Genomic DNA, 26,058 nt, shown 5'->3' with positions numbered 1-26,058 from the left:
GTTTATATGCTACAATCTTGGATGTGTGCAGTTGCTCTCTGTCAGAGAAAGTCATGACCTCATCTACAGTCGTGTGCCCTATATTGATAACTAAATAAAAATCTCCATCTGTTAAGTTGCTAGGAGTCTGGTTTCAGAGAAGGAGGATCAGAGTTGCCCACTGTTGGTGTGAAGTTCCAGGTGGCTATGTTGCGCATCTTAATAACAACCCTGCAGTTCCTGGATTATCCCAAATTTGTTACAATACTGTACAAAGGACTGTTTATAAATTACACCATCTACATGGAAAATACAGTGAAAGCCACTAATGCCAGAAACTAGGATGGCACATTGAAGCCAAGCTGGCAGAAGGGACACCAGAATAGTTCAGTGCATTCTGTGGCCAGGGAGGTTAGGAGTGGCGACAGTTATGACAGCTGAGGTAAAACACAGTCTCTACTATTTTCTACTGAAATTAATAGGACTATGTAGATTGTAAACTCTCTGAAGCAGGACCATCTTCTTGTTCAGTGCTGGTCCTCGTCCTCGAGTGGGTCATCTAGGTGTTACTGCAATAGAGAATGACATCTGCGGCATAAAATCAGGCCTCTGTGGTATTCAGTAGGATCAGAAAATTCAGCAGACCTTACCAGCTGTTTTCTTACTATGTCAGAAGAAGGTTTTGCACTGGATAAGCTTGACGCACATGGCTGAGATCTAAGAGGCTGGCCATTCAAAGCCATAAGTCAGCACCCATTGCTTACCTCATTCTCTGTCCTGGGCGGCACGTTTTCTAACAAATCTATTCCATTGACAACAACACTTTTTTTCTCTCTTATTGGTGCCTTAAAGACAACTTTGGATGCCTTATAGCCCTCCTTCAGCGACATCAATATGGGATCTACGTGAGATGGTAAAATAAAGGAGGATGTTAACACTTGCTCTGCTACAGCGCCTGTGTGTATATCCCTCCCCTATTGTCCTGCCTTAACATTCACTACCTATCAGTTGCTACAGCAGTGTGGTTTCAGGATGACTGGACTGGGCAGGCCCTGGACTGGCAGGCAGGAGACCTGGGTTCTAATCCAGCTCTTCTACTGCCCGTTGTGCAACCTTGGCAAGTCATGGCCCCCCTCCCTGTCCCTCTTCCCCTTCCCATCCTTTGTCTTGTCTACGTAGAGTCTGTGGAACACAAACTGTCTCACTGTGGCCTTGTCCAGACTAGAAAAAAAGGCATGGTTGGTTGGTTTTTTTAATTGGGGTAGCTAAAAGGTTTTGGGTAATGCAGTGATAAAGAGACCAGCACCTGGGGCAGACACAGCCTAAGCGGTGCTTCAAATCATGTAAACTAGATTGAAAAACACCCCCCCCGCCACACACACACCCCATGCTTACACAAGGCCTATATTTTCAGTTGGAGCAAGGAGACACTACTTTAATACAAATAAACTTACTTATAGATGGAGCTCAAAAGCATTCAATGGCCTCCTTACCTCCCCCTCCGCCCCCACTCCCAGCTTACTAGCTCAAAAATGGTTCCTGCGGCTTTATGTACACTAAGTGCATACACACACAGTACCTATGCACCCACCATCACATCATCTGGTGGCCAATGTAAAGTATGGAAAGTGCCCAAGGGTGAGTATGGATTTAGACACATTTCACAGTGAGGATCAGAGATCAATTGTGTTTACATTTCCAATAGAAGTGCAGTAGATGCTCATGCAGGGTTCATTCTTTTACCTCTGTTCATTCCACTCAGCCATTCGTCTGGTGTCAGGGCCGGTTCTATACCTGGAGTCATCGGGTAAATATCCTCTTGGTATGTTTCTGACTGGAAGTGAGGAAGAATAAAGAGTGGCTGTCTTCATAAAATTTGTTCCCAGTTGTAACTATACATTGCAAAGTGCCATAAGCAACTATTTGCTTACAACCCTGGCCAACGGTAATGTAGCCATTCAATAGCATCCCAGGAAAAATACTTAACTGCCTTTTCACCATTAACTTTAAATGGGGAATAAAGAGTCCTAGCCCCTACCTATTACATTCATGTTCTGAAAGAAGATTATACCCCAGCAGCCCTGAGCTGTACAATGTTTTCAAGTGCTCACATAAGTCTCACCCAAGCACCAAAGTAGCAGAGTGCACAGGAGGCATTTGAGTTGTAGACAGACTAATGAATATTATCCAGCTGAACTGGGAGGCTTTGGAAGGGCATTGTCTCTGGCCTGCTGGAGATGGTGCTCCCTGCTGCTGCACAGACCGCTCAGGAAACGCTAAGTGCAGAAAGCATACGGTTACATATTGTAGATCCCAATTCAAAGCACGAGCCAGTGAAGTCAAGGAGCACCCACTCTGGCCACGTACGGCGTAAAGAATAGCCAAGGGGAAAACACCAAGGAAAGTTGTCCACAAGGGTGATTTGCCTTTCCCCTCCTCTCCACATTTCTGCTTGCAGTAGATTAGCAAATTCAGGGCAATGAGGCTGAAGCTCTATTGAGTCACCTCTGTTTGGAAAGATACTGACTCAATCCTAAACCTGAACAGGGCTCATAGCTTTGTTTCAGATTTCATACAGCTGGACAAGGCAGGTAAAACCAGCAGCGAATACTGCACACGGAGATGTGATTTTTTACTTGGGATGGGTCTCTAAATCTAGATGTGGGACAGTCCTTTGTCACACACTTCAAAAGACCCAGTTAATTTCACACAAAATAATGGCAGCAGAAGTTAGAAAAAATACTGGAGTCAGCTCTTTAAAAAGCTTTCCATAAGCACAGAGTTTAAACTTCGCATTGCTGTGCGTTAGAAGAGCAGTTTTTAGCAAGATGTGAGTTTGGATCTAAAATGTGTAATTGATATAAATGAGAGGTCACAGAGAGATCCACCCATCAAAGAAGACCGATGGTATCTGCAGCCAGGAAAAAGCAAACCCATGATGCTTTGAATGCAAGTCAGGAAAATGTCTAGCATGGTCAGTATGTAAGATGTGTGGTTGTTGTGGACAGTGATATAAACCATCGGGCTTAATTCACTAGATACAGTTTGCCAAGGTCCTTTTGACATTTACTGTATTTCATCCAAATGATTCTGTTCTGTGCCAGTCAGAGCAGGATTCCCAGTGTGGTCTCAAAAGGCAAAAGTTCAGTGACTGAGTCTCCCAGATCCTTCCCTGTGCATCATTTAAATAGAGAATATGGCAGTCTTTGACATACCCGAGTAACAGAAATAGAATTCCCCGGCACAGCGAGCGTTTCCAACTCTGTGCTTTGAAGGTGTTGGGCTGAGATAATGCATCAGAGCATTTGAGTTCTGTACATGAGTAGGAACAGTGCTGACATGTACTCACCCTCCTTGGCACGATCATAGAGATTGGCTCAATCAGACCCTTTAAGGTAACCAGTTTATAGAATCTGAACACCTCACATGCAGACACATCCAGCCCGTGCTTTGGCATCACACCTATTAGAGAATTCACATGTGAGCAAGGGACTTTCCTTTCATGCCAACAAAGCATTGAAATATTCAAAAGCTCTTTCTCTACAAATTGGTCCGTGAGAAAGGAACCAATCTTACTAGCCCCATCAGGATTGCTGGCTTAGGATATGGTAGCAGGATGCATGTAGAGCATATAGATCCAATTAGACATCATGTCGATGGGAAAAGTTCTGACAGTGTAGCTACGTTTCAAAGCTGCTGTCGAGAGAACCGTCGTTTCCTACTGTAAATCGTCAGCACTTTACAATCAAGAAAAGCAGTCAGTGTGTTCTGCAAGAATGGGATTCTCTGTTTTGCTTAAACACAAAGCTAAGTGATAAGGTGAGCCTTGTAACTCCCTAATGGATACCAGCCTACCACTGCTACTGGCTAAATGGAGTTACTTCTTTAGCTCGAGTAGCAGCGGCCCATGCTTTGGTGCTCTAGGTCCTATTGCTGCAGATGACTCGTAGCAGGGGGGCGTTATGTGTATAAGATAGAGGAAGAAATATAGAACCCAATTCTGTGAGGTGGTCACATCAGTGCAAGTTGAGGGCATGCGGCATCTTCCCCAATCAGGCCCAGGGTACGTACATACCTTGCAGAAGCTGCAGCTGCAGCAGGCAAGTGGGGGAGAGACCACTAGCATGTGGAAAGTGTTATGCTGGGGTAAGAAAGCTTTGCCATACAAGTACAGAAACCACCACGCAAGCACTGCCTACTGGAGGCTGCAGGCAGCACTAGGGCAAGGGCTTAAGTTAAGTTTGGGCACGGAGATTTGTTTCGTGATCACGTCCAGAGTGCAGGGTATTAACATAGCACTGAACTGAACAACCTCCTTTAATATCACGTCCCTCTGTGCCATCGGCTTTCCCTGAGATTGCAGGCCTGCGCCATCGCCAAAGAGCTGATTCCAAATCAGCAGCTGAGCTGGCTCATGCCTGTCCCTGCCCTCTTGGGGCTGTGGGACACCACCAGACTTGTTAGCTGGGCCTTCTGCCTAATTCTCCAGGGCGTGCTAGGTCTGCGTCCTGCCCGTGGGGGTGTGCGAGGAGGGAAATACTTCCACCCTACACAGCCTTCCCTGCAGCCGTCCCCGTCTGGGCCTTCCTGTCTACCTGCAGTCTGGAATTTGAATAGCCCATTTCTTCTCCCTCTGACCCTCTACACCCATCGGGGGAGCCCCCATCCCACAAGCAACTCTACCCGCACCCCCAGGGGCCAGCCATGAGGGAAACCTACCCACTCCAAGAACCCAAATGGGACCTGCCCCCCATGCCATCAACCAGAGCTGATCCTGTCCTCACCCAGCCAGCCACCCCACAGCACCCGTCACCACTGCCGCTGTTGTGGAGAACTGCTTCCAGGTAGGGAAGCCAGACGCAGGGGCCTCCTCGAGGTGCTGGGAAGGGGAGGAGAGCCGAGAGTGGTGCAGGTGTGCAGATCAGAGCCCTGTGCCGGCAAGGAGGGGCAGGAAATGGACCAGATGGGTTTTGCAGTAAGGGTGGGAAGGAAAGAGCATTTTACCCAGGGAACGTCCCATGTATCACTGGCTCAGGTCGCTTGTTAACGTTTGGGCAGCCTGTCACTGCACGTCAAGGGAAACTGCTCGTGCATTTCCCTGGAACCAGGCCCTCAGTAAGATGCATCAGAGTCACACTGCACCATTACCCAGGAAGAAATACACAAAAATATTAAATGCTACATAAAGATCATTGGAATTCTGAATTCATTTTCCAGCAAGTCATCAGCTACCTAATGACACAGAACATATTTGAACAGTGAGAGTCAGCACAGTGCAGAGAGCACGGGAGGTTATTATGCAAAATACATTTATCAGCAAAATTTAATTATACTATTTCAGTCTGCTGTCTTTTTTTAATATTAATGTTTGAAGAGGTGGCCTATTAACATGCCAAAAGCTCTTACCCAGTCCTTTTTGTGGGGCAGGAGAGCGAAACTCCATGAGATAATTCAGATAGGGCTTTTCTGTGCTGATTTCATAGTATCGGATGTTCCCGTCGCCCTGAGGCAGGGGGGATAAAGGGCAGATCAGTTTAATATTTCAGTGTAAAAGCTGCAGGCAAATAAAAAGATTTGTTAAAAGAACATCAAGTTGTGTATCACTGCCAAGTTCTAGGTTAAATATACAGGCACGACAGTGCTAGTTAGCCATTGTAGAACAGAGTCTAAAACCAAACCTACAGCATTTCGTGTATGGCGTCTGGGTTCTTGGAGTAGAAACAGTAGAAGGAATAGATGTGGTCTCTTTAATGATGTTTGGGGAAGAAGACTCACAAGATGACTAGCAATTTTATCCCCATCACTCCCATTTCTCTCTTACACTTTATGGAATTAGTTTTCCTACCCTTGGGTTAAAGAACATAGAACATAAGAATGGCCATACTGGGTCAGACCAAAGGTCCATCTAGCCCAGTGTCTTGTCTTCCAACAGTGGCCAATGCCAGGTGCCCCAGAGGCAATGAACAGAACAGGTAATCATCAAGTGATCCATTCCCAGCTTCTGGAAAACAGAGGCTAGGGACACCATCCCTGCCTATCCTGGCTAATAGCTATTGATGGACCTATTCTCCAGGAATTTATCTAGTTCTTTTTTGAACCCTGTTATAGTCTTGGCCTTCACAACATCCTCTGGCAAAGACTTCCACAGCATATACGAGTTGCATATCTAGTTTAGTTCTCTCACAATGGAAGGAGGATAAAGTACTAAAAAATGTACCAGGACGTTATGTTGCCCAGGAATGCTAAAGGAAATATTCCAGTACAGAAATAAACTAATTTTAGAACAAAGCTAAACTCAGCGGAGCTGTACTGAATGGGCAGGGCTGCGTTGCACTAAATTTATGCTAATAGATTCATAGATTCCAAGGCCAGAAGGAATCACTGTGATCATCTAATCTGAGCTCCTGTAGAACAGACAATAGAATTCTCCCCAAATAATTCCTTTTGAACTACAGCATATCTTCAAAAAATCCAACATTGATTTAAAAATGGTCAGTGATGGAGAATCCACCACGATCCTTGGTGCATTGGTCCAACAGTTAATTACCCTCATTGTTAAAAATTTATGTCTTATTTCCAATCTGAATTTATCAAGTTTCCAGTCCTTGGTTCATGTTATACTTTTCTCTGTTAGACTGAAGAGCCGTTATCAAATATTTGGTCCCTCACCAAAGGCTCTTAAGCAAAGTAGCTGTCATGGGATAAGAGGGAAGGTTCTCTCATGGATTGGTAACTGGTTAAAAGATAGGAAACAAAGGGTAGGAATAAATGGTCAGTCTTCAGAATAGAGAGAGGTAAAGGGTGGTGTCCCCCAGGGGTCTGTACTGGGCCCAGTCCTACTTTACATATTCATAAATGATCTGAAAAAAGGAGTAAACAGTGAGGTGGCAAAATTTGCAGATGATACAAAACTACTCAAGATAGTTAAGTCCCAGGCAGAGTGTGAAGAGCTAGAAAAGGATCTCTCAAAACTGGGAGACTGGGCAACAAAATGGCAGATGAAATTCAATGTTGATAAATGCAAAGTAATGCACTTTGGAAAACATAATCCCAACGATACATATAAAATGGTGGGGTCTAAATTAGTGGTTACCACTCAATAAAGAGATCTTGGAGTCCTTGTGGATAGTTCTCTGAAAACATCCACTCAATGTGCAGCAGCAGTCAAAAAAAATGAACAGAATGTTGGGAATCATTAAAAAAGGGATAGATAATAAGACAGAAAATATCATATTGCCTCTATATAAATCCATGGTAAGCCCACATCATGAATACTGTGTGCAGATGTGGTCGCCCCCCTCTCAAAAAAAGATATATTGGAATTGGAAAAGGTTAAGAAAAGGGCAACAAAAATGATTAGGGGTATGGAATGGCTGCCGTATGAGGAGAGATTAATAAGACTGGGACTTTTCAGCTTGGAAAATAGACGACTAAGGAGGGATATGATAGAGGTCTATAAAATCAATACTGGTGTGGAGAAAGTAAATAAGGAAGTGTTATTTATTCCTTCTCATAACACAAGAACTAGGGGCCAACAAATGAAATTAATAGATAGCAGGTTTAAAACAACAAAAGGAAGTATTTTTTTCACACAACGCACAGTCAACCTGTGTAACTCCTTGCCAGAGGATGTTGTGAAGGCCAACACTATAACAGGGTTCAAAAAAGAATTAGATAAATTAATGGAGGATAGGTCCATCAATGGCTATTAGCCAGGATGGGCAGGGATGGATCACTTGATGATTACCTGTTCTATTCATTCCCTCTGGGGCACCTGGCATTGGCCACTGTTGGAAGACAGGATACTGGGCTAGATGAACCTTTGGTTTGACCCAGCATGGCCATTCTTATGTTCACCTTGTAGGTATTTATAGACTGGTTAAGTCACACTTTAGCCTTCTCTTTGTTAACGCAAATAGATTGAGCTCCTTGAATATAAGACATGTTTTCTAATCCTTTAATCAAGCGCATGCCTCTTCTCTGAACCCTCTCCAATTTATCAGCATCCTTCTTGAATTGTGGGCACCAGAACTGGACTCAATATTCCAGCAGCAATTACACCAGTGCCAAATACAGAGGTAAAAAACCCTCTCTACTCCTACTCGAGATGCCCGTTTATGCATCGAAGGATCACATTAACCCTTTTGGCCACAGCATCATACTGGGAGCTCATTTTCAGCTGATTATCCACCACAACCTCCAAATCCTTTTTAGAGTCACTGCTTTCCAGGATAGAGTCCCCATCCTAGAAGTATGGCCGACATTCTTTGTTCCTAGATGCACACATTTACATTTAGCCATATTAAGCATATCATTTGCTTGCGCCTGGTTACCAAGCAATCCAGATTTCTGTATCAGTAACCCGTCCTCTTCATTAATTATTACACCCCTAATTTTTTGTCATGTGCAAACTTTCTCGGTGATGTTTTTGTTTTCTTCAGGTCATTTGATAAAAATATTAAGTAGCATCAGGCCAAGAACTCATCCACTTGGGACCCTACTAGAAATGCACCCACTGGATGATGATTCCCCATTTGCAGTTACATTTTGAGACCTATCAGTTAGCCAGTTTTGAATCCATTTTATGTGTGCCATGTTAATTTTGTATCATTCTATTTTTTCAATCAATGTGTCGTGCTGTACCAAGTGAAATGCCTGAGAGAAGTCTAAAATATTACACTAATACTATTACCATTATCAACCAAAATTGTAATCTAATAAAAAAAAAGATATAAAGTTAGTTTTATAGGGTCAGTGTTCCATAAACTCACATTGATTGGCATTAATTGTATAACCCTACTTTAATTTTTTTTATTATTCAAGTCCCATAGCAGCTACTCCATTATCTTGCCCAGGATCAATGTCAGACTGTCAGGCCTATAACTACCCAGGGCATCCCATCTACCCTTTTAAAATATTGGCATATTAACTTTCTTCCATTCTTTTTTAAACTTCCTCAGTTTTCCAAGACTTACTGAAAAAAAATCAACATTAGCAGTCTAGTGAGCTCCTCAGCCAGTTTTAAAAAAACTCTTGGATGCAAGTTATCTGGACCTGCTGATTTAAAAAGTGCGTAACTTCAGTCGTTGCTGTTTAACATCCTCCTGAGACACTAGTGGAATGGAAAGTGTCATCATTATGTGATATGACGACATCATTTCCCGCCCCTCCCCCCACCGACACAGAACAGAAACATTTATTAAACACGTCTGCCTCTCCGGCATTATTGAGAATTCTACCATTTCCACCTAGCTATGGACCAGGACCATTATTAGGATTCTTTTTGTTCCTAATATACTTAGAGTATATTATCCTTGTTATTATCCTTAACTCCACTGGCCAGAGATTACTTCTTGTATCTCTCTTCCCCTCTAACCCAGGTCAGTTTTTTAACCACCACGGCCTTCTTTCTTGATTGTGGCCTTTATGAACACCGATGGCAAAGTACACCTGGTGCTTCTCTACTCTGGGCCATACGCTGACTTCAGAGGGAATCCTATCTGCAGCCCATAGGAAATAAATGTGTTTACTTTTTAAGGGTCTCCTAAATGCACTACAGTATCTGCAGGTCCTTTCACTTAGGTGGAGCTTTGTGCACAAGCTAGTGTGATTGCGGAGAAGTGTGTGCATGTGTGTACCAAGCCACACCCTCCAGGGTGCAACGGTGCTTTTGGGGGGCATTTGAGAAGTGTGCCCCACCACAGAGGTGTCTGTAGTGGTGGCATTTGGACTTTACAACACAAGCAACACCAGTGAAGTGGAAAAAAATCAAGGACTTTTAAAAGAAAGTCATTGGTCAAAGGCTGGTTCCTCTTACATTAGTGTAAATTCAAAGTCTTTAGTGCAGTTGCTCCAAATTTGCACTGGTGAAAGCAATATCAGCATCTAGCCCCAACTGTTTAATTGTAATAATTATTTATGAAAAGCCCCAAATAATCCCATGCTCTGCTCGTCTGAGAGAGGCCCCTTTGCTTGCCTTCTCCAATGGGTTATTTGGGAGATGATCCATTCTCAAGTGTGCAAGAGACACATCACTCTTGAGAATAGCAGGATACGCAGTATATTGCCTATTACCCTCAGTAAAGCCAACGCACCTTTCCAGCCAAATACAACATGTGTGTATCAGCATCGTAGAAAGGAAACAAGAGCCCCGACAGCCCATCGATCTCCTCCTCTATGAGGGGCATGGCCAGGTCTTCCTGAACAAAGAGAAAATCGCTTTATGGATCAGCAAGGGTTAGAGGTTGCATGGAACATGAAAGCAAAACCCATGAAGGAGCGACAGGAGCAGGAGGCTGAGGGACGGGTTTTGTCCCAGAAAAGCTGAAGCAAACCCGCTGTCCCTCCCAAAGGCTGCCATGGGATTTCCATGTCCCACGAGCCAGAGGCGGGAGAGAGAGAGGGCTAGCGGAACTGGTCATGTATACACAGAATAAGGAGGATGTTCGCTTAAGGTCACCTCTCTGCAGGGCACTCAGTGGGTCACCCTGTAGGGCTGAGTGGGCTCTGGGGCTCTCAGAGTAAGGGTTTTAAGGGGGTACAGTCACACCCCTCCTCCCCCGCCCCTGGAGCCATTTCTGTGTGGCTGCATTTCAGTGAGGCTGGAGGCGTGTGTATATTTTAAGGACCAATTTGGGGCAGATTGTGCCTAGGCCGAGAGCACGGAGTGAGGGGCGTGGAGAAGGAAAACAGAGGAGGGTGCAAGGAGCTCTCTCTCTTGACCCTCACCCCCACCCCCAAGGACCAGGGACAGCCACAGCCCAATGTGCTCACCGAGCCACACTCTCCAGGGTGCACACTGCCTACAGGGAGAAGGGCCGGATGCATTTGGGGAAGAATTCTGCATCCTCTCTGGAGCTTTGACTCCATGGCTGCTGTGCCCAGTGCTGCCGTCTGGGCTATGATGCTCTACTGAGCTGAGATGCCTTCCAGGCAAAAGCCAGAGAACTGCTCAGCACCTTTGTTTGGTTTCTAAATGCAAACCCAACCAGACTATAGGAAGATCTTATGAGGGTCAGGCTGCACAGTTGCCTGGGGAGAGTGTACTGCCTCTTGGATTTAGAGGGGAACCCAGACATCCTTGTTTTCAGTTTTATATGTCACAAAGCCCCAAATGGATCTGGTTTCTCCCTTCATCCTTGACTTTATACAAGATTCCTCCCAAACAGACCAGCTGCCCCACCCACGTATTTCTGTTTCCTCACCCTGCCCCTATGGCAGTCACAGCCAAGCAGGTATCCATGGTGTTCACTGGCGAGCTGACAGGTAGGACTGGACTAATCTGTCATCTCCCCCCAGCCCAGCCTGAGTCACGGGACATCAGCTTTCCACTATCTGCAGCTTCTACCACCCAAGTGAACAGGGCCAGGCGCATCTGCAGTCTGAAACCCGTCGGTCCAGAATATTGTGCGTGGAGTCAGAGGGGAGGGTACAAATGCTTGCTGGGATGAATATGGTAAATTTGCATCTGCTTTAATTAATCTTGTGAATTCAGAATTCAAATTCCCCAACGTGTCATGTCTAGTCAGATCTCCATAGCAACTGGCAGAGTTTTTAAAAGTTACATAAAGACCTTTGTAGAATTCTGCTAGGAAGCAGGAAGGAATAAAGAATCTGCTGTATATGTACCTGCTGCTCTCCCTGTATTAAAATAGTTATCTTAATACAAGAGGCTGGGCTATTCAAAGAGACCTGAAGGAGCTGGGCGCTCAGCTTCACTGGAAAGTCTGTAAGAGCTGAGTTAGGTGTTGGACTCCTATCGAGAGTCTCTGTGGGAGTTGGGTGCCTATGCACCTGTCAGCCCCTTTGACAGCCCCACACGACTGATCCATAGCACGTCCCAGCCGGGCTCCTCAGAGCACTCTGCAGTTGCATAAAACTGTTGCAAGCTAGGCAGGTTTTCTCAATGTGCAGATGGATAAACTGTGGCATGGAGTGAGCAGGTACCTTGCCAATAATCACCCTACGTTTGCAGCGGAGCAGGGGCTAGACCGCAGGTCTCTGGACTCCTCAGACTTAGGGTCTATCTACGCTGTAATCACAGGCGGTATTACAGCAGAGCTAGTTTTAATCTAGCTAGAGTGAGTCCTGGAGCCGTGAAGCTGCGACAGAACGGGCTGTTCCTACAAATTGCAGGTGGGCTTGAGCAGCCCGCAAAGAAGCATTCACTAGCGAAGGTTCCCTGCTTTGGGACCCAACCTAGCTAGATCAACACTTGCTTGGGTAGGTCTACTGGTACCATATTCACACCGTTAGAGCAGAACCCAGATCACCTATTTCCTAGGCCTCTATTTTAACCAATCCATCGTGCTCCTTTCTGGGGAAGGAACGGCTTCCAGCGATCTATTTGCTGACCTGATCCCAGAGTGCAATCTGCCTCGTATTCCACCTTGAGACTCCAGTCGTTAGAAGTCGCTTCACGTTACCTAGAAAGACCACCCGGTTCACACGATGGTTCTTACAGCTGGCTTCCTGGAAGAAGACATTGTCTGTGCTACATGCAGTGAACAGCTATACATTTCAGATGTCTTCCTACGCATGGTGCTTAGTATAGATCAGTGAAAATGCCAGCTCTAGGATTTCAAGGAGAGTGATACTCAAGGGAGGATTCTCCCCCATGTTAGGATCTCAGTTCCTGGTGTCTCTGCTCTCATATCCCAAAGGTAGATCGCTTCCTCCTCGTCTAATCTCTATACTGACTATGGGGAAAGACTCCATTCTTATCCTAAGAGAGGCACTTCATAGCAAGCTTTCAACCTCCACCATTCCTCTTACTCCTCTACTGCAAAATGCAACTTTCATGTTAACCAGCTATGACTCAGACTGCACCGGTGAAAATGGTGGTTCATGCTATCTGGAATGGATAGGCAAAATGCTGTTTTGTAAAAATAAAACCTAGCCTTCCCTGAGCTTTCTAGAATAATCCACAATTGACAAAAACAATTAAGCTTTTCTTCCAAAACTGGCTCTGTGGCTTCCCAGAACTCTCTATTATTTCCCATAAAACTTTGATTAATAAAAGATTAAAAGTCCTGTATCTCTGACTAGGAGAGTGTTGAATCCTTTCTATTGTCTCAGCTTAACAATGATAAGAAACAGCAACATTCTCTGAATGTGGAGAGCTAGATTCAGAGGCGGACATTTGTGACATGTTGTCACTTCCTGAATATCAGATGTATTTTGTGACAATTCAGTATCGTACAAGGAGTGTTTACCTTACCGTACGTTAGGCTTAAAGGGCTACTTCCCCTTGCCCCTAACTCTACCCTGGTTGCACATTAGGGGAGGAATGCACTCAAATGGGAAATCCCAAAGAAAGCCTCTCTTTAAAGCCTAGGGTCAAATTGGTATTTGTCAAAAATAATGGATTTACTTCTCGTGACTGGTGCTTAGGCCTGACTCTTGACAAATCAGCTCTTCACCTGAAGGACTTTGCCCGAACGCGGCTCAATGACTCGCAGCTTCTTGTCTTTGCAGGTGGTAGACAGCAGGCTGCCATCGGTATTGAAGGACATGCAGAGGATGACATCTGTGTGACAATCTATCATCTTCACGGGCTCTCCAATGTCCAGGTTCCATATCAGAACCTGAGGGAAATGGGGCAGAATTAAGTTAACACCGATGCTGCTGCTAGCTGCGGAGGGGAGGGGGGGACATATTCATAACTCCAGGGTACAGACTGCCTGGAAACACACCTGCATGGAAGACCACATTTTCCAAACTTTTGGCTCTGCCTTTTAAATGTACTCCTAATTTGGGGCCAAATTCCAGTCCCCCCCACTCATATGTCATCTCATTTCACAAGTGGTCCCTTTACTTTAATGTGAATAAAGTTATCGGAACCCGGCCCTTGAGAAGCAAGCCTCTCTCTTGCACTCCAGGCAGCTATTGCCACCAGCAGGACATACTGTGATAATTGTACCCAATTCTTATTGCCATCTTTTGTATCACATGGAAGAAGAAAAGAATTTCTCTGGGTCAAACCTACTCTCAGAAATGACTGAAAATGGCACCATGGGGTTCCATGTTCATTATCTCATTGAATTTCATGCCAACCTTGGCTCAGCTTATAAATAAAAACACCTATGATTCTTCTAACTGCTAGCCCTGCAAACTCAACCTGGGTTCTGTTATTATGACGTATGACCGCCAGGAGTAAGTGTTTTACAGTCCAAGTGACGCCCCTCATTACGTCTTATCTATGAAGTGAGCAAAATTGCTATGGAGTCAGGGAGATAATACACATGGAACCCGATAAGGCCATTTTTACAGTTGCTTTTCAGAGCAGAGTGTCATAGAATCATAGAATATCAGGGTTGGAAGGGACCTCAGGAGGTCATCTAGTCCAACCCCCTGCTCAAAGCAGGACCAATCCCCAATTAAATCATCCCAGCCAGGGCTTTGTCAAGCCTGACCTTAAAAACTTCTAAGGGAGGAGATTCTACCACCTCCCTAGGTAACGCATTCCAGTGTTTCACCACCCTCCTAGTGAAAAAGTTTTTCCTAATATCCAGCCTAAACCTCCCCCACTGCAACTTGAGACCATTACTCCTTGTCCTGTCATCTTCTACCACTGAGAATAGTCTAGAACCATCCTCTCTGTAACCACCTCTCAGGTAGTTGAAAGCAGCTATCAAATCCCCCCTCATTCTTCTCTTCTGCAGACTAAACAATCCCAGTTCCCTCAGCCTCTCCTCATAAGTCATGTGTTCCAGACCCCTAATCATTTTTGGCACCTTAGAGACTAACCAATTTATTTGAGCATGAGCTTTCGTGAGCTACAGCTCACTTCATCGGATGCATGCTGTGTTTTTCCACAGCATGCATCCGATGAAGTGAGCTGTAGCTCACGAAAGCTCATGCTCAAATAAATTGGTTAGTCTCTAAGGTGCCACAAGTCCTCCTTTTCTTTTTGCGAATACAGACTAACACGGCTGTTACTCTGAAACTAATCATTTTTGTTGCCCTTCGCTGGACTCTCTCCAATTTATCCACATCCTTCTTGTAGTGTGGGGCCCAAAACTGGACACAGTACTCCAGATGAGGCCTCACCAATGTCGAATAGAGGGGAACGATCACGTCCCTCGATCTGCTCGCTATGCCCCTACTTATACATCCCAAAATGCCATTGGCCTTCTTGGCAACAAGGGCACACTGCTGACTCATATCCAGCTTCTCGTCCACTGTCACCCCTAGGTCCTTTTCCGCAGAACTGCTGCCTAGCCATTCGGTCCCTAGTCTGTAGCGGTGCATTGGGTTCTTCCGTCCTAAGTGCAGGACCCTGCACTTATCCTTATTGGACCTCATCAGATTTCTTTTGGCCCAATCCTCCAATTTGTCTAGGTCCCTCTGTATCCTATCCCTGCCCTCCAGCGTATCTACCACTCCTCCTAGTTTAGTATCATCCGCAAATTTGCTGAGAGTGCAATCCACACCATCCTCCAGATCATTTATGAAGATATTGAACAAAACCAGCCCCAGGACCGACCCCTGGGGCACTCCACTTGACACCGGCTGCCAACTAGACATGGAGCCATTGATCAGTGTCAGAAAATAGGAATGATCTGTGACGACTGGACAATGTAGAAGAATCCTTTCAAAAATCCATTAGAGAAAAAACCTGAAGATTTCAGTGCTAGCTATACTCTTGTACTTCTGTTTTACATAATCATTATGAAGCAAGCAAGTCATTAAGACTAGGTAGGACAAAACGGGAATTGGGGAAGCTATAATCTGACATAGATATGGCATGGAATATTATTTAGACAATAGGGAATTCCCACTAAGGTTAAAGGCATACGCAGAGAGATACTCTAAACCATCAGCATCAGCAAAAGAACCTCTGATCTCAAACGCATTTCCATATTGTGTAGTGACACTTCAAAAGCAGAGAGAGAGAGATTGGAAGAAAGATCTGAGGATAAACTGACTATTAGAGAAACTGCTGCCAAACGAACAGTGAGGCCATCCACGATTTTACCCTTTAAAGCCACATACGGCCTTAATAAATGCTAGTCTCCAACTGCAGCTGAGGGGTTTAGTACAAATCCTCCAGAACAGTTCACCTTATAGTCGTATCCTGCACTGAACAAGATATTGTTGGTGGTCGGGTGCCACTCAACGAGGCCAACCCGTCGGCTGTGACCATAGAGCTCTAGAACAGCTTCCGTCATGTTCCGCTTCAAGCCGCCCTCTGGGATTTCCCATATCCGGACCTGAAAGGACAGGATGAGCAAAGGTTATTGGGAGGAAAAACCTTTGTCCTTATTTTAGAGGTTTATAAGGGTCTTGTTCTCTCCACTTGGCATGCGAGGGAATCTTCATTGACTAAATCCATCTGTGGTTCCTTAATCAACTTGGTCTCCAAATGCCAGAAGGGAATTAAAAATAGACCTGAATGTGCCCAATGGCAACACTGTTGTGTCATCCCTTCATGCCCATGTGCATGTTTGTTCCCTCCTTCTTTCTCCTTCATCCCCGCTCCACTCCCCAGTAGTTATCTGGCCCTAGAAAGCAGTCAATACCTGATTCTTTTCAATGAAGATCACATACAAGATCTAGTCCTGTAAATAATGGGAGATATTCTGTGGCCTGCGTTGTGCAGGAGGTCAGACTAGATGATCATAATGGTCCCTTCTGACCTTAATATCTATGAATCTATGAATTCCATTGAATTCAATGGGGCTATCAGAGAGCTAATAGCACAAATTTTTCAGAGTTCTGCCCATAGTCGACAGCAAAAGACAAGCCAGTTATTGAAAGGGGCAGGAAATAGAATACTCTAAAAACAGCAGTTAAAAAAGACACCATCCCCCTATCTGCACAAACATGTCACAGGAAGGAAAAGTCAATCCAATTTGTCTCACATAACCTTCTTAAGGAATCAGTACTAAGGACTTCAAGATGAGAGCAGGTCTTGCACATACACTCGCATATTTCAGATCAGCAGGTTAAATCACTGCACTCTAGTTATTTTCCCACCTGACCACAGACTGCTCCTATTGAATGCTTTCATCCCATGTGCAAAGCGTATTGCTCATAGCAGCTCCATATTACAGCAGAATTAAGTGGTTCCCATTAAAACAGACAGGTAACATCACATGCATTATACAATCAATTTAGTTTGCTTTTTGCCTCCCCTGTCAGAGTCCAGGAAGGCAGATTGAGAAAAGGACTTGAAGGATGTTTCAATGTAGTTTTTCTTTCTATATTATCCAGGTGACTGGCAGATCTGGAATGGACAGTAATGATAAATGGACACCTGATCAACCTCCAAACATAGCACGTCGCCCTGGTTCCTGACAGACACTCTTGGCTTTTCCCTATACTCTGCCAACACATGTATCGCTTGTCATGCCAAGAAAGCCACAATGAATTGAGCTGATAGCGGTAAAGATGTGCCAAACAGATACCAGAACAAGAGAAGGTCACGGGTTGGTGTCTCCTTTTCTAGCCCTGGGGAAGTTCTGCTGGAGTAAAGGAGTCACCTTCTTCCAAAGCCACTACTCTGACCGAGCCCAAAGGGTTCAGCAGCCCTGTTCTCGGTGACGTCTAGGTGAGTTTTGCTATTACTTGATTGGGAGGAGCAGCTCCAATACAAGCAGCCATTTTAGCTGGCCTCTGACTATAAAACAGGCAACATATCTTTGGGGATTGGGGTGGGGGAGATCTATCAAGTAGGACAAACACAAACTCAAGAGAGAAAGATTAGAAATAAATTATTCTAAAGTTTAGCTAGGATGTTAAAGGCTATTTCACTGGTTCAACAGAAGGATTCATTGAGATTCAGTGAGACTCTCCCTTGAAAACAGCTGGATTCTTTGAGTCATCTTTACAGAGGGAAAATACTTTATTTAAAAAACACTAGAAGTATTGCCACTATTTTCACCTTGAGATAACTAGGGCTGGTGGCAGTGTCACAGCCCCCCCTCCCTGCCCCCCTGTTGCATCTTGGCAGATACAACAAGAGATTGTGCTTCTTTTTGTACAGCACACAGCAAACTGCAGCATCACGTGTCCTGCATTTCTCTCTCAGCTCTGGGGAGATTTTGTTTAATACATTGTTCACAACTTCCTGCATCAGTTCCCTGGAGTTAGGATACATCCTTAGGACAAGGCAGAGAAGAATGAGAAATATTTACTCCTTTGGTAGATAGGCAGCAAAACACGGCTGACATTTACTGTACACACACTGCATGGATGGCAAAGTTTATTGCCGGTGTTATCAACACAAAAGTAAAGAGAGGAACATTTAGTTCTGTTTGTTTTCCTGAAGTTCTTGGCAAGTGCAAGCTTTGCTAACAAGGTGCATTCGTTGCGAAATCATGCAATTTTATTCCTTACATTTTGTCATCAAGAAGGTATTGCAAGAACTCAGAAAAGAAAAAGTGCCTTTTCGCCACCCTGATTCGGGAGGAGAAGCAAGGAAATAAACTGGCTTCTTTTAATTTTTAAAGACCTAAATGAGGCAAGAATGAAAGCAAGGAATGCACCTTTCTTAAATAGCCCTGCATTTTGCTTCATTCATGTGAAGACCCGATGAGATAAGGCTCACAAAAAAACAAAGAGCATCCCCCTTATTTAGCTGCAGAATGGAGATCAGATTTCAGATTTAGAAAGACAAATTAATATGCTCAGAAAGATCAAGAAATAAGAGTCTCCGTCATAACACATGGCTGGATTTAGGCCCAGCGGGAGTGAGAGGAGCCAGGAGGACCAGCTGTATGAGCTGAAGGCTGGGTGAACTGGAAACGGGACAGGATGATAAATAGGGCAGCGATGGTGACAGAGAGCAGGCGGGAGAGCAAGTTGAAGGATTTTTTTTTTTTTTTTTTAAAAAGGAGAGTTGGTTACATTTTGGAGAATTCTGGTATTTGGTATCACTCGAGAGAATTCAGGGTGAGCACTAGGCAATTAGAGAAGCTAAGGGGAGAAGGCAGTGGTATTGTGGGGACCCATTTGATAACGAGTTTGGTGGAGAGCTATTCTCAAGCTAATGGGACAGTGTTTGAATCTTCAAGAGGCAATTTTCCAGAGTGTTACTGGCAAAGCTGATCCAATGCACTCGATAAAATATTTGCAAGAAGCCTGTTTTATCTGTGCCTGATGGAGTGCATAACATGCGAGTCAGAGAAATGGTTACAAAAAGGCTCAGGCTACTTGCAGGTAGACAAAAATGAAGCTGTAAAAATCGTCATCTCTGACAGGACAGAAATGGTGCATCTCATTGGGCTAATTTGAGGGTAGTGTGAGGAAAGAATGGAGCATGCCACCTGGACAGTCAGTACCACAGCCTATCAAACAGGACCGACGGTCTGCGAGGAGAGGACACGCTGGAGTATAGCCCTGAACTTGTTAGTTCTCTGATCCACAGTGGAGGAGCCACAAAACCAGCTGTAGAATGCATATGTTTTGAGCCCGGCCCTGGATGTTTTCTACTTTAAGATGCATAAGGCATTGATCTCTGGATTGCACCAAATGAGATGGTACAAAGAGAATGAAAGACGAATTGAAAGATAAGGACAATATATAGAAGACTTGAAAAATCTAATTTGAATCAAACAGATGATCCTAAGAACCACGGGAGATTTGCAGTACGGAGAAAGTGTGCAAGGAGAGACATCTATATACCACAAAATCCAAGCTACTGAGTATTAATCAGCTACTCGAATGGGCAAGATATGAAGAGGGTCTTCCACTCCAGCGTGGCTGGTCAATACTGATATAAACAGAAACACATAGGCCTGCCTTGCCCCCACATTTACACCAGTTGTAGAGCAAATGGAAAAAGAAAAGGAGGACTTGTGGCACCTTAGAGACTAACAAATTTATTTGAGCCTAAGCTTTCGTGAGCTACAGCTCATTTCATCGGATGCATGCAGTGGACAATACAGTGGGGAGATTTTATATACACAGAGAACATGAAACAGTGGGTGTTACCATACACACTGTAACCAGAGTGATCAGGTAAGGTGAGCTATTACCAGCAGGAGAGAAAAAAAACCTTTTGTAGTGATCATGAAGGTGGGCCATTTCCAGCAGTTGACAAGAATGTGTGAGGAACAGTGGGGAGTGGGGGGAATAAACATGGGGGAAATAGTTTTACTTTGTGTAATGACACATCCACTCCCAGTCTTTATTCAAGCCTAATTTAATGGTGTCCAGTTTGCAAATTAATTCCAATTCAGCAGTCTCTCGTTGGAGTCTGTTTTTGAAGTTTTTTTGTTGAAGAATTGCCACTTTTAGGTCTGTAATCGAGTGACCAAAGAGATTGAAGTGTTCTCCGACTGGTTTTTGAATGTTATAATTCTTGACGTCTGATTTGTGTCCATTTAATCTTTTTCGTAGAGACTGTCCAGTTTGGCCAATGTACATGGCAGAGGGGTATTGCTGGCACATGATGCCATATATCACATTGGTAGATGTGCAGGTGAACGAGCCTCTGATAGCGTGGCTGATGTGATTAGGCCCTATGATGGTGTCCCCTGAATAGATATGTGGACACAGTTGGCAACGGGCTTTGTTGCAAGGATAGGTTCCTGGGTTAATGTTTTTGTTGTGTGGTGTGTGGTTGCTGGTGAGTATTTGCTTCAGGTTGAGGGGCTGTCTGTAAGCAAAGACAGGCCTGTCTCCCAAGATCTGTGAGAGTGATGGGTCATCCTTCAGGATAGGTTGTAGATCCTTGATGATGCGTTGGAGAGGTTTTAGTTGGGGGCTGAAGGTGATGGCTAGTGGCGTTCTGTTATTTTCTATGTTGGGCCTGTCCTGTAGTAGGTGACTTCTGGGTACTCTTCCGGCTCTGTCAATGTTTCTTCACTTCCGCAGGTGGGTATTGTAGTTGTAAGAATGCTTGATAGAGATCTTGTAGGTGTTTGTCTCTGTCTGAGGGGTTGGAGCAAATGCGGTTGTATCGTAGAGCTTCGCTGTAGACAATGGATCATGTGGTGTGGTCTGGATGAAAGCTGGAGGCATGTACTTAGGCATAGCGGTCAGTAGGTTTCCGGTATAGGATGGCGTTTATGTGACCGTCGCTTATTAGCACCATAGTGTCCAGGAAGTGGATCTCTCATGTGGACTGGTCCAGGCTGAGGTTGATGGTGGGATGGAAATTGTTGAAATCATGGTGGAATTCCTCAAGGGCTTCTTTTCCATGGGTCCAGATGATGAAGATGTCATCAATATAGCGCAAGTAGAGTAGGGGCGTTAGGGGACGAGAGCTGAGGAAGCATTGTTCTAAGTCAGCCATAAAAATGTTGGCATACTGTGGGGCCATGCGGGTACCCATAGCAGTGCCGCTGATTTGCAGGTATACATTGTCCCCAAATGTGAAATACTTATGGGTGAGGACAAAGTCACAAAGTTCAGCCACCAGGTTTGCCATGACATTATTGAGGATACTGTTCCTGACGGCTTGTAGTCCATCTTTGTGTGGAATGTTGGTGTGGAGGGCTTCTACATCCATAGTGGCCAGGATGGTGTTTTCAGGAAGATCACCGACGGATTGTAGTTTCCTCAGGAAGTCAGTGGTGTCTCGAAGATAGCTGGGAGTGCTGGTAGCGTAGGGCCTGAGGAGGGAGTCTACATAGCCAGACAATCCTGCTGTCAGGATGCCAATGCCTGAGATGATCGGGCGTCCAGGATTTCCAGGTTTATGGATCTTGGGTAGCAGATAGAACACCCCAGGTCAGGATTCCAGGTGTGTGTCTGCGCGGATTTGTTCTTGTGCTTTTTCAGGGATTTTCTTGAGCAAATGGTGTAGTTTCTTTTGGTAACCCTCAGTGGGATCAGAGGGTAACGGCTTGTAGAAAGTGGTGTTGGAGAGCTGCCAAGCAGCCTCTTGTTCATATTCTGACCTATTCATGATGACAACAGCACCTCCCTTGTCAGACCTTTTTGATTATGATGTCAGAATTGTTTCTGAGGCTGTGGATGGCATTGTGTTCCGCACGGCTGAGGTTATGGGGCAAGTGATGCTGCTTTTCCACAATTTCAGCCCGTGCACGTCGGTGGAAGCACTCTATGTAGAAGTCCAGTCTGTTGTTTCGACCTTCAGGAGGAGTCCACCCAGAATCCTTCTTTTTGTAGTGTTGGTAGAAAGGTCTCTGTGGGTTAGTATGTTGTTCAGAGGTGTGTTGGAAATATTCCTTGAGTCGGAGACATCGAAAATAGGATTCTAGGTCACCACAGAACTGTATCATGTTCGTGGGGGTGGAGGAGCAGAAGGAGAGGCCCCGAGATAGGACAGATTCTTCTGCTGGGCTAAAAGTATAGTTGGATAGATTAACAATATTGCTGGGTGGGTTAAGGGAACCACTGTTTTGGCCCCTTGTGGCATGTAGTAGTGGGGATAGTTTAGTGTCCTTTTTCTTTTGTAATGAAGCAAAGTGTGTGTTGTAAATGGCTTGTCTAGTTTTTGTAAAGTCCAGCCAGGAGAAAGTTTGTGTGGAAGGTTGGTTTTTTAAATGGAGTTACTCCAGATTTACACCAGCACAAGGGAGACTGGAATCAGGCCCATGGTGTTTAAGTGGGAAAGGAATTGGCAAATTAACTGACGTGCTTCCAGCATTCATAAAAATCCCTAGATACTTTATAAAAAGCAGTAAAACAAAAGTGTTTATGCCAATGATGGGTAAGGTCCAGAGGGAAAGCTTGACTTCAGGCCGGTTGAGCCTGCTGGCATTTTAATCTCATGTCCCAGGTATATTCCAGTGATTATGCTAAATTCCAGAGATTGAACCTGCTGGGCCAAATTCTGACATTTACACCACTGAATATCCAGGTTAACGGGGTTACCCCAGATTTACAACAGTGGATCTGAGAGCAGAATCTGACCCTTGGCAAGCTACAGAACAAATGGTACAACAGGTATCAAAGTAATGTGGATTAGTGAGTCAGCTGTGCAGTGCTTTAACATCCTTTTGACTCCCCTTTAAAATGCGCGGGGCGGGAGGGGGTCTGGATTCAGCAGCTTCAGGCGGATGGTGAACCAAGGCCAGTGGGAGCTGCGATCGGCCGAACCTGCGGCAGGTAAACAAACCAGCCTGGCCCACTAGGGGTTTTCCCTGATGGGCCGCATGCCAAAGGTTGCCGATCCCTGATCTACCCCTTCATTTCCTTCTTTTATTAAAAAAGGTTAAAAATGCCTGAAACAAACATTTGACTTGACCAGACTTTTTGATTTACCAAAAAGTCCAAAAAAATTCAATTTCGGTTCTACCCAAACTGATTTTCTCCCCCATTTTTCAGAACTAATAAGAGCTCTGTGTAGCTCAAAAGCTTGTCTTTTTCACCAACACAAGTTGGCCCAATAAAAGATATTCCTTCACCGACCTTGTCTCTCTGATATATAGAGATGTTATAAGATCTACAGAGGCAGAACTGTAACCAATAAGAACTAGGTCACCACAGATTCCCATCTCTGCTCTGTAGAAGGAACTAAACTTTCACACACTACTTTGTACAAAGGCAGCTTCTTAGTGCAATGCACTATTCCAGAGGGAGATGTTAGTATCCAGAAAACAATGAAGTGGAGGCAAACAGCAGCCACATAAAGACGGCCTGGTCAGCCTTCACCACATTGTAAGACTACCTTTCCCCCCTCTTACGTGATAGAGCTCTAGACACTAGAATAGTTGCAGCCCCTGTGGTCTTTGATAGTAAGAAGGATTAATAATAGCTGTTGGGTGGAAACAAGACATCCTTGTTCACAGCCCTACTGCTTATCTGCAGCATGGCTATAAAAAGAACACTACTACAACGATAAATGACATCACTGTAGAGCAGAGGGAACTGGATTCAGCCAGAAACAGCACCAGCTTTACATAAAACACCGGGTCAGAGCTCATTGTAAGCTGCATAAATGTGTCATTTAAAATTTCACAGTTAAAATCAGAAGCACTTAAACACCCGTGTCTGTTTTCTAGGGGGCATAAAGAAAGACAACAGAAAGGCTAACACAAGCCACGTAAACTGCAGCACACAGCTCCAGAGCCTTCCAATTTACTCCAGCTTTTACCAGTTGAACAGACCTGCTTCCCCTAGGTCTCCCGTCCCCCTCCTTTCTGCACATGCCAGTTCCCTTCAGCAGTCTTAACAACTACCAGTCTCTTCTTCCCACCAGCCTGCATGGAACATGGGCCCCGTTCCTCTTTCAGCTGCCTAGTGTGGAGACCCAAGGAACTTTGCCAGGTGGCCCCAGCTTGTCTGCACCAGCCACGCACTGAAGCCACACCTCCCCTTGCGAGGATGCTGATGGCCTTGACAAAGTCAGGTCAGACACAGGAATTCGGTTAGGGCTTTACAGGAGGGGCAGTGTGGTCTGCCTTTGGCTCAGGACCCTCCCTGTGCTGGCAGAATCTGTTAGACTGGGGAAGGAGGAGCGCTCCTGGGAAGGGGAAAATAGGCAAGAGGTTTGAAACAGGAGAATACCCTTTCCTCTTCCTTCCCCCTTAACGTTTCTCACAGGAGGTGGAGGATACCTGCTGTTCGTAGTATCTATAGATGGATGATGAATGTGGATGCTTCAGTGCAGGAAACCTTATGAGCTAGGGAGAGACAGGAAAGGTGATGGGTGTGGGGAAGACATCTGAACAGGAGCTCTTGTGAATGGAAAAGGAGAGTTCAGAAATTGCCACAACCATGCGAGCAGGGAACATCTCCTTCTCTCACACACAGCCAGTGGCTTGGCCTGAGCCCCCCTTCTCAGCAGGCTGAATCAGAAGCCCCTAGAAATCATTCCAAGGTTTGGAAATAGCTTGTGGGTGATTTGTGTCTCAAGTATTTGTTTCTTCCAAAGCGACTCCGCTCTCCCCTCCTCCCTCCGTGTGGTTACTGGGGCCGTTCCCCTGACCTGTCTTTAGCTTGCAGCACTACCCGCATTTAATACAGTGGGGGAAAATGCACAAGGCCAGGTGTTTGTGTGCGGGAGAAGGAGGCTGTCTCTCCTAGGTCACCTCGGTCACTGATGACCCCCGGTGATGGATGAAGAGATGGGGAAGTCACTACTTTGTGACACCAATTCAAGTTGCTTTGTTGCCTCCTGCCTTTTTGCTCATCTGTCTCTGCTCCCTCCTCTCCCACCTCCTCCCTCCAGCCAAGCTGTATGAATATCTCCCCCCTCTCCTTTCTGGACCTTCTTCCATATGGCCCCCTGGGATTACAGCCCATTCCCACAAGCTGTCCATCAAATCCCTCCGTTGAATGCCCTTCTTCCTCAAGGATCACGAACCAAGTTCTGCCCCTCAGAGAAAGGACGAGAAACCAGAGTGACAAAAACCCTTTAGAAAAATCCAAATCAAGATGGCGGAACCAACAAAACACCAGTTAAGAGTCACGGTCGGGGCATATTGCTAGTCGCCTCATCCAGTCACTTCAAATTTTTGTATATGTGACTATTTAACCTTTAAAAAGAAATCTCTCTCTCTCTCTCTCTCTCTCACCCACATACACACTCTGCAAGATAGCCAGTGTCCCAACTCTCTAATATTAGATCCCTGGCAGTACAAATGTTTCTGTTGCTTCATTGTTGGTACCTTCCCCCAACCCCACGACAGGAGCCAAAAATTACATGCCAATAAAGTGAGCATGGTGTGACTCACTCAGGACAGATGGAGCCCATGATAACCCTATAAGCTTGACAAAGTGCTTTTGCCACCCTCTGAGAGGAATGCAGGATGTTCACATTCTGCTCCCGCTGATGATTTTATGTCAAAGGAGACATCAGCTCAAATCATTTTTACTCACCGAGGTGTCTTCTGAGCAAGAAGCTATGATGTTTTCGATAAAAGGATTCCACTTGATGTCAAGCACGTTGCCCTGGTGACCGCAGACTTTTGGGTAGTTTGGTTCAATCCGACCAGTCTGTAAAGGAGAAATACAGGATCAGCAACAATTCTAGTCATCTTAAGAAGTAAACTCATGTTAAGAGAGAATACACAGCTCATTTACGTAACTCAAACGTCAGCAAAGAGGACAGGCTTTTTAGTAACTCAGCTTTCTCTGTGGCTTGCTTCAGAGATCAGATTTCATTTTCTCCTACTTCTCTGTGGTTCGTACGTGCCTGGTTAAATGTGCAAAACAAAT

General features: G+C 45.0%; 1 protein-coding gene across 1 annotated transcript in view; it reads right to left on the bottom strand.

The window, feature by feature from the left end:
- CORO2B (coronin 2B) overlaps positions 1-26,058 on the bottom strand; it is a 137,210-nt gene that overhangs the window by 2,001 nt on the left and 109,151 nt on the right. Inside the window, exons 3-11 of the mRNA XM_037911237.2 lie at positions 25,720-25,836; positions 16,044-16,193; positions 13,401-13,565; positions 12,334-12,450; positions 10,074-10,178; positions 5,386-5,482; positions 3,329-3,441; positions 1,723-1,813; positions 744-880 (exon numbers count right to left, since the gene is read on the bottom strand). Coding sequence (XP_037767165.1) covers positions 744-880; positions 1,723-1,813; positions 3,329-3,441; positions 5,386-5,482; positions 10,074-10,178; positions 12,334-12,450; positions 13,401-13,565; positions 16,044-16,193; positions 25,720-25,836 — 1,092 coding nt within the window. The remainder of the gene's footprint in view (positions 1-743; positions 881-1,722; positions 1,814-3,328; positions 3,442-5,385; positions 5,483-10,073; positions 10,179-12,333; positions 12,451-13,400; positions 13,566-16,043; positions 16,194-25,719; positions 25,837-26,058) is intronic.

The sequence above is a fragment of the Chelonia mydas genome, chromosome 10 (genome assembly GCF_015237465.2).
Source record: "Chelonia mydas isolate rCheMyd1 chromosome 10, rCheMyd1.pri.v2, whole genome shotgun sequence".
Classification (NCBI taxonomy): domain Eukaryota; kingdom Metazoa; phylum Chordata; order Testudines; family Cheloniidae; genus Chelonia; species Chelonia mydas.
Note: the sequence above shows the minus strand (reverse complement) of the source record. Positions and strands in the feature narration are given on the sequence as shown.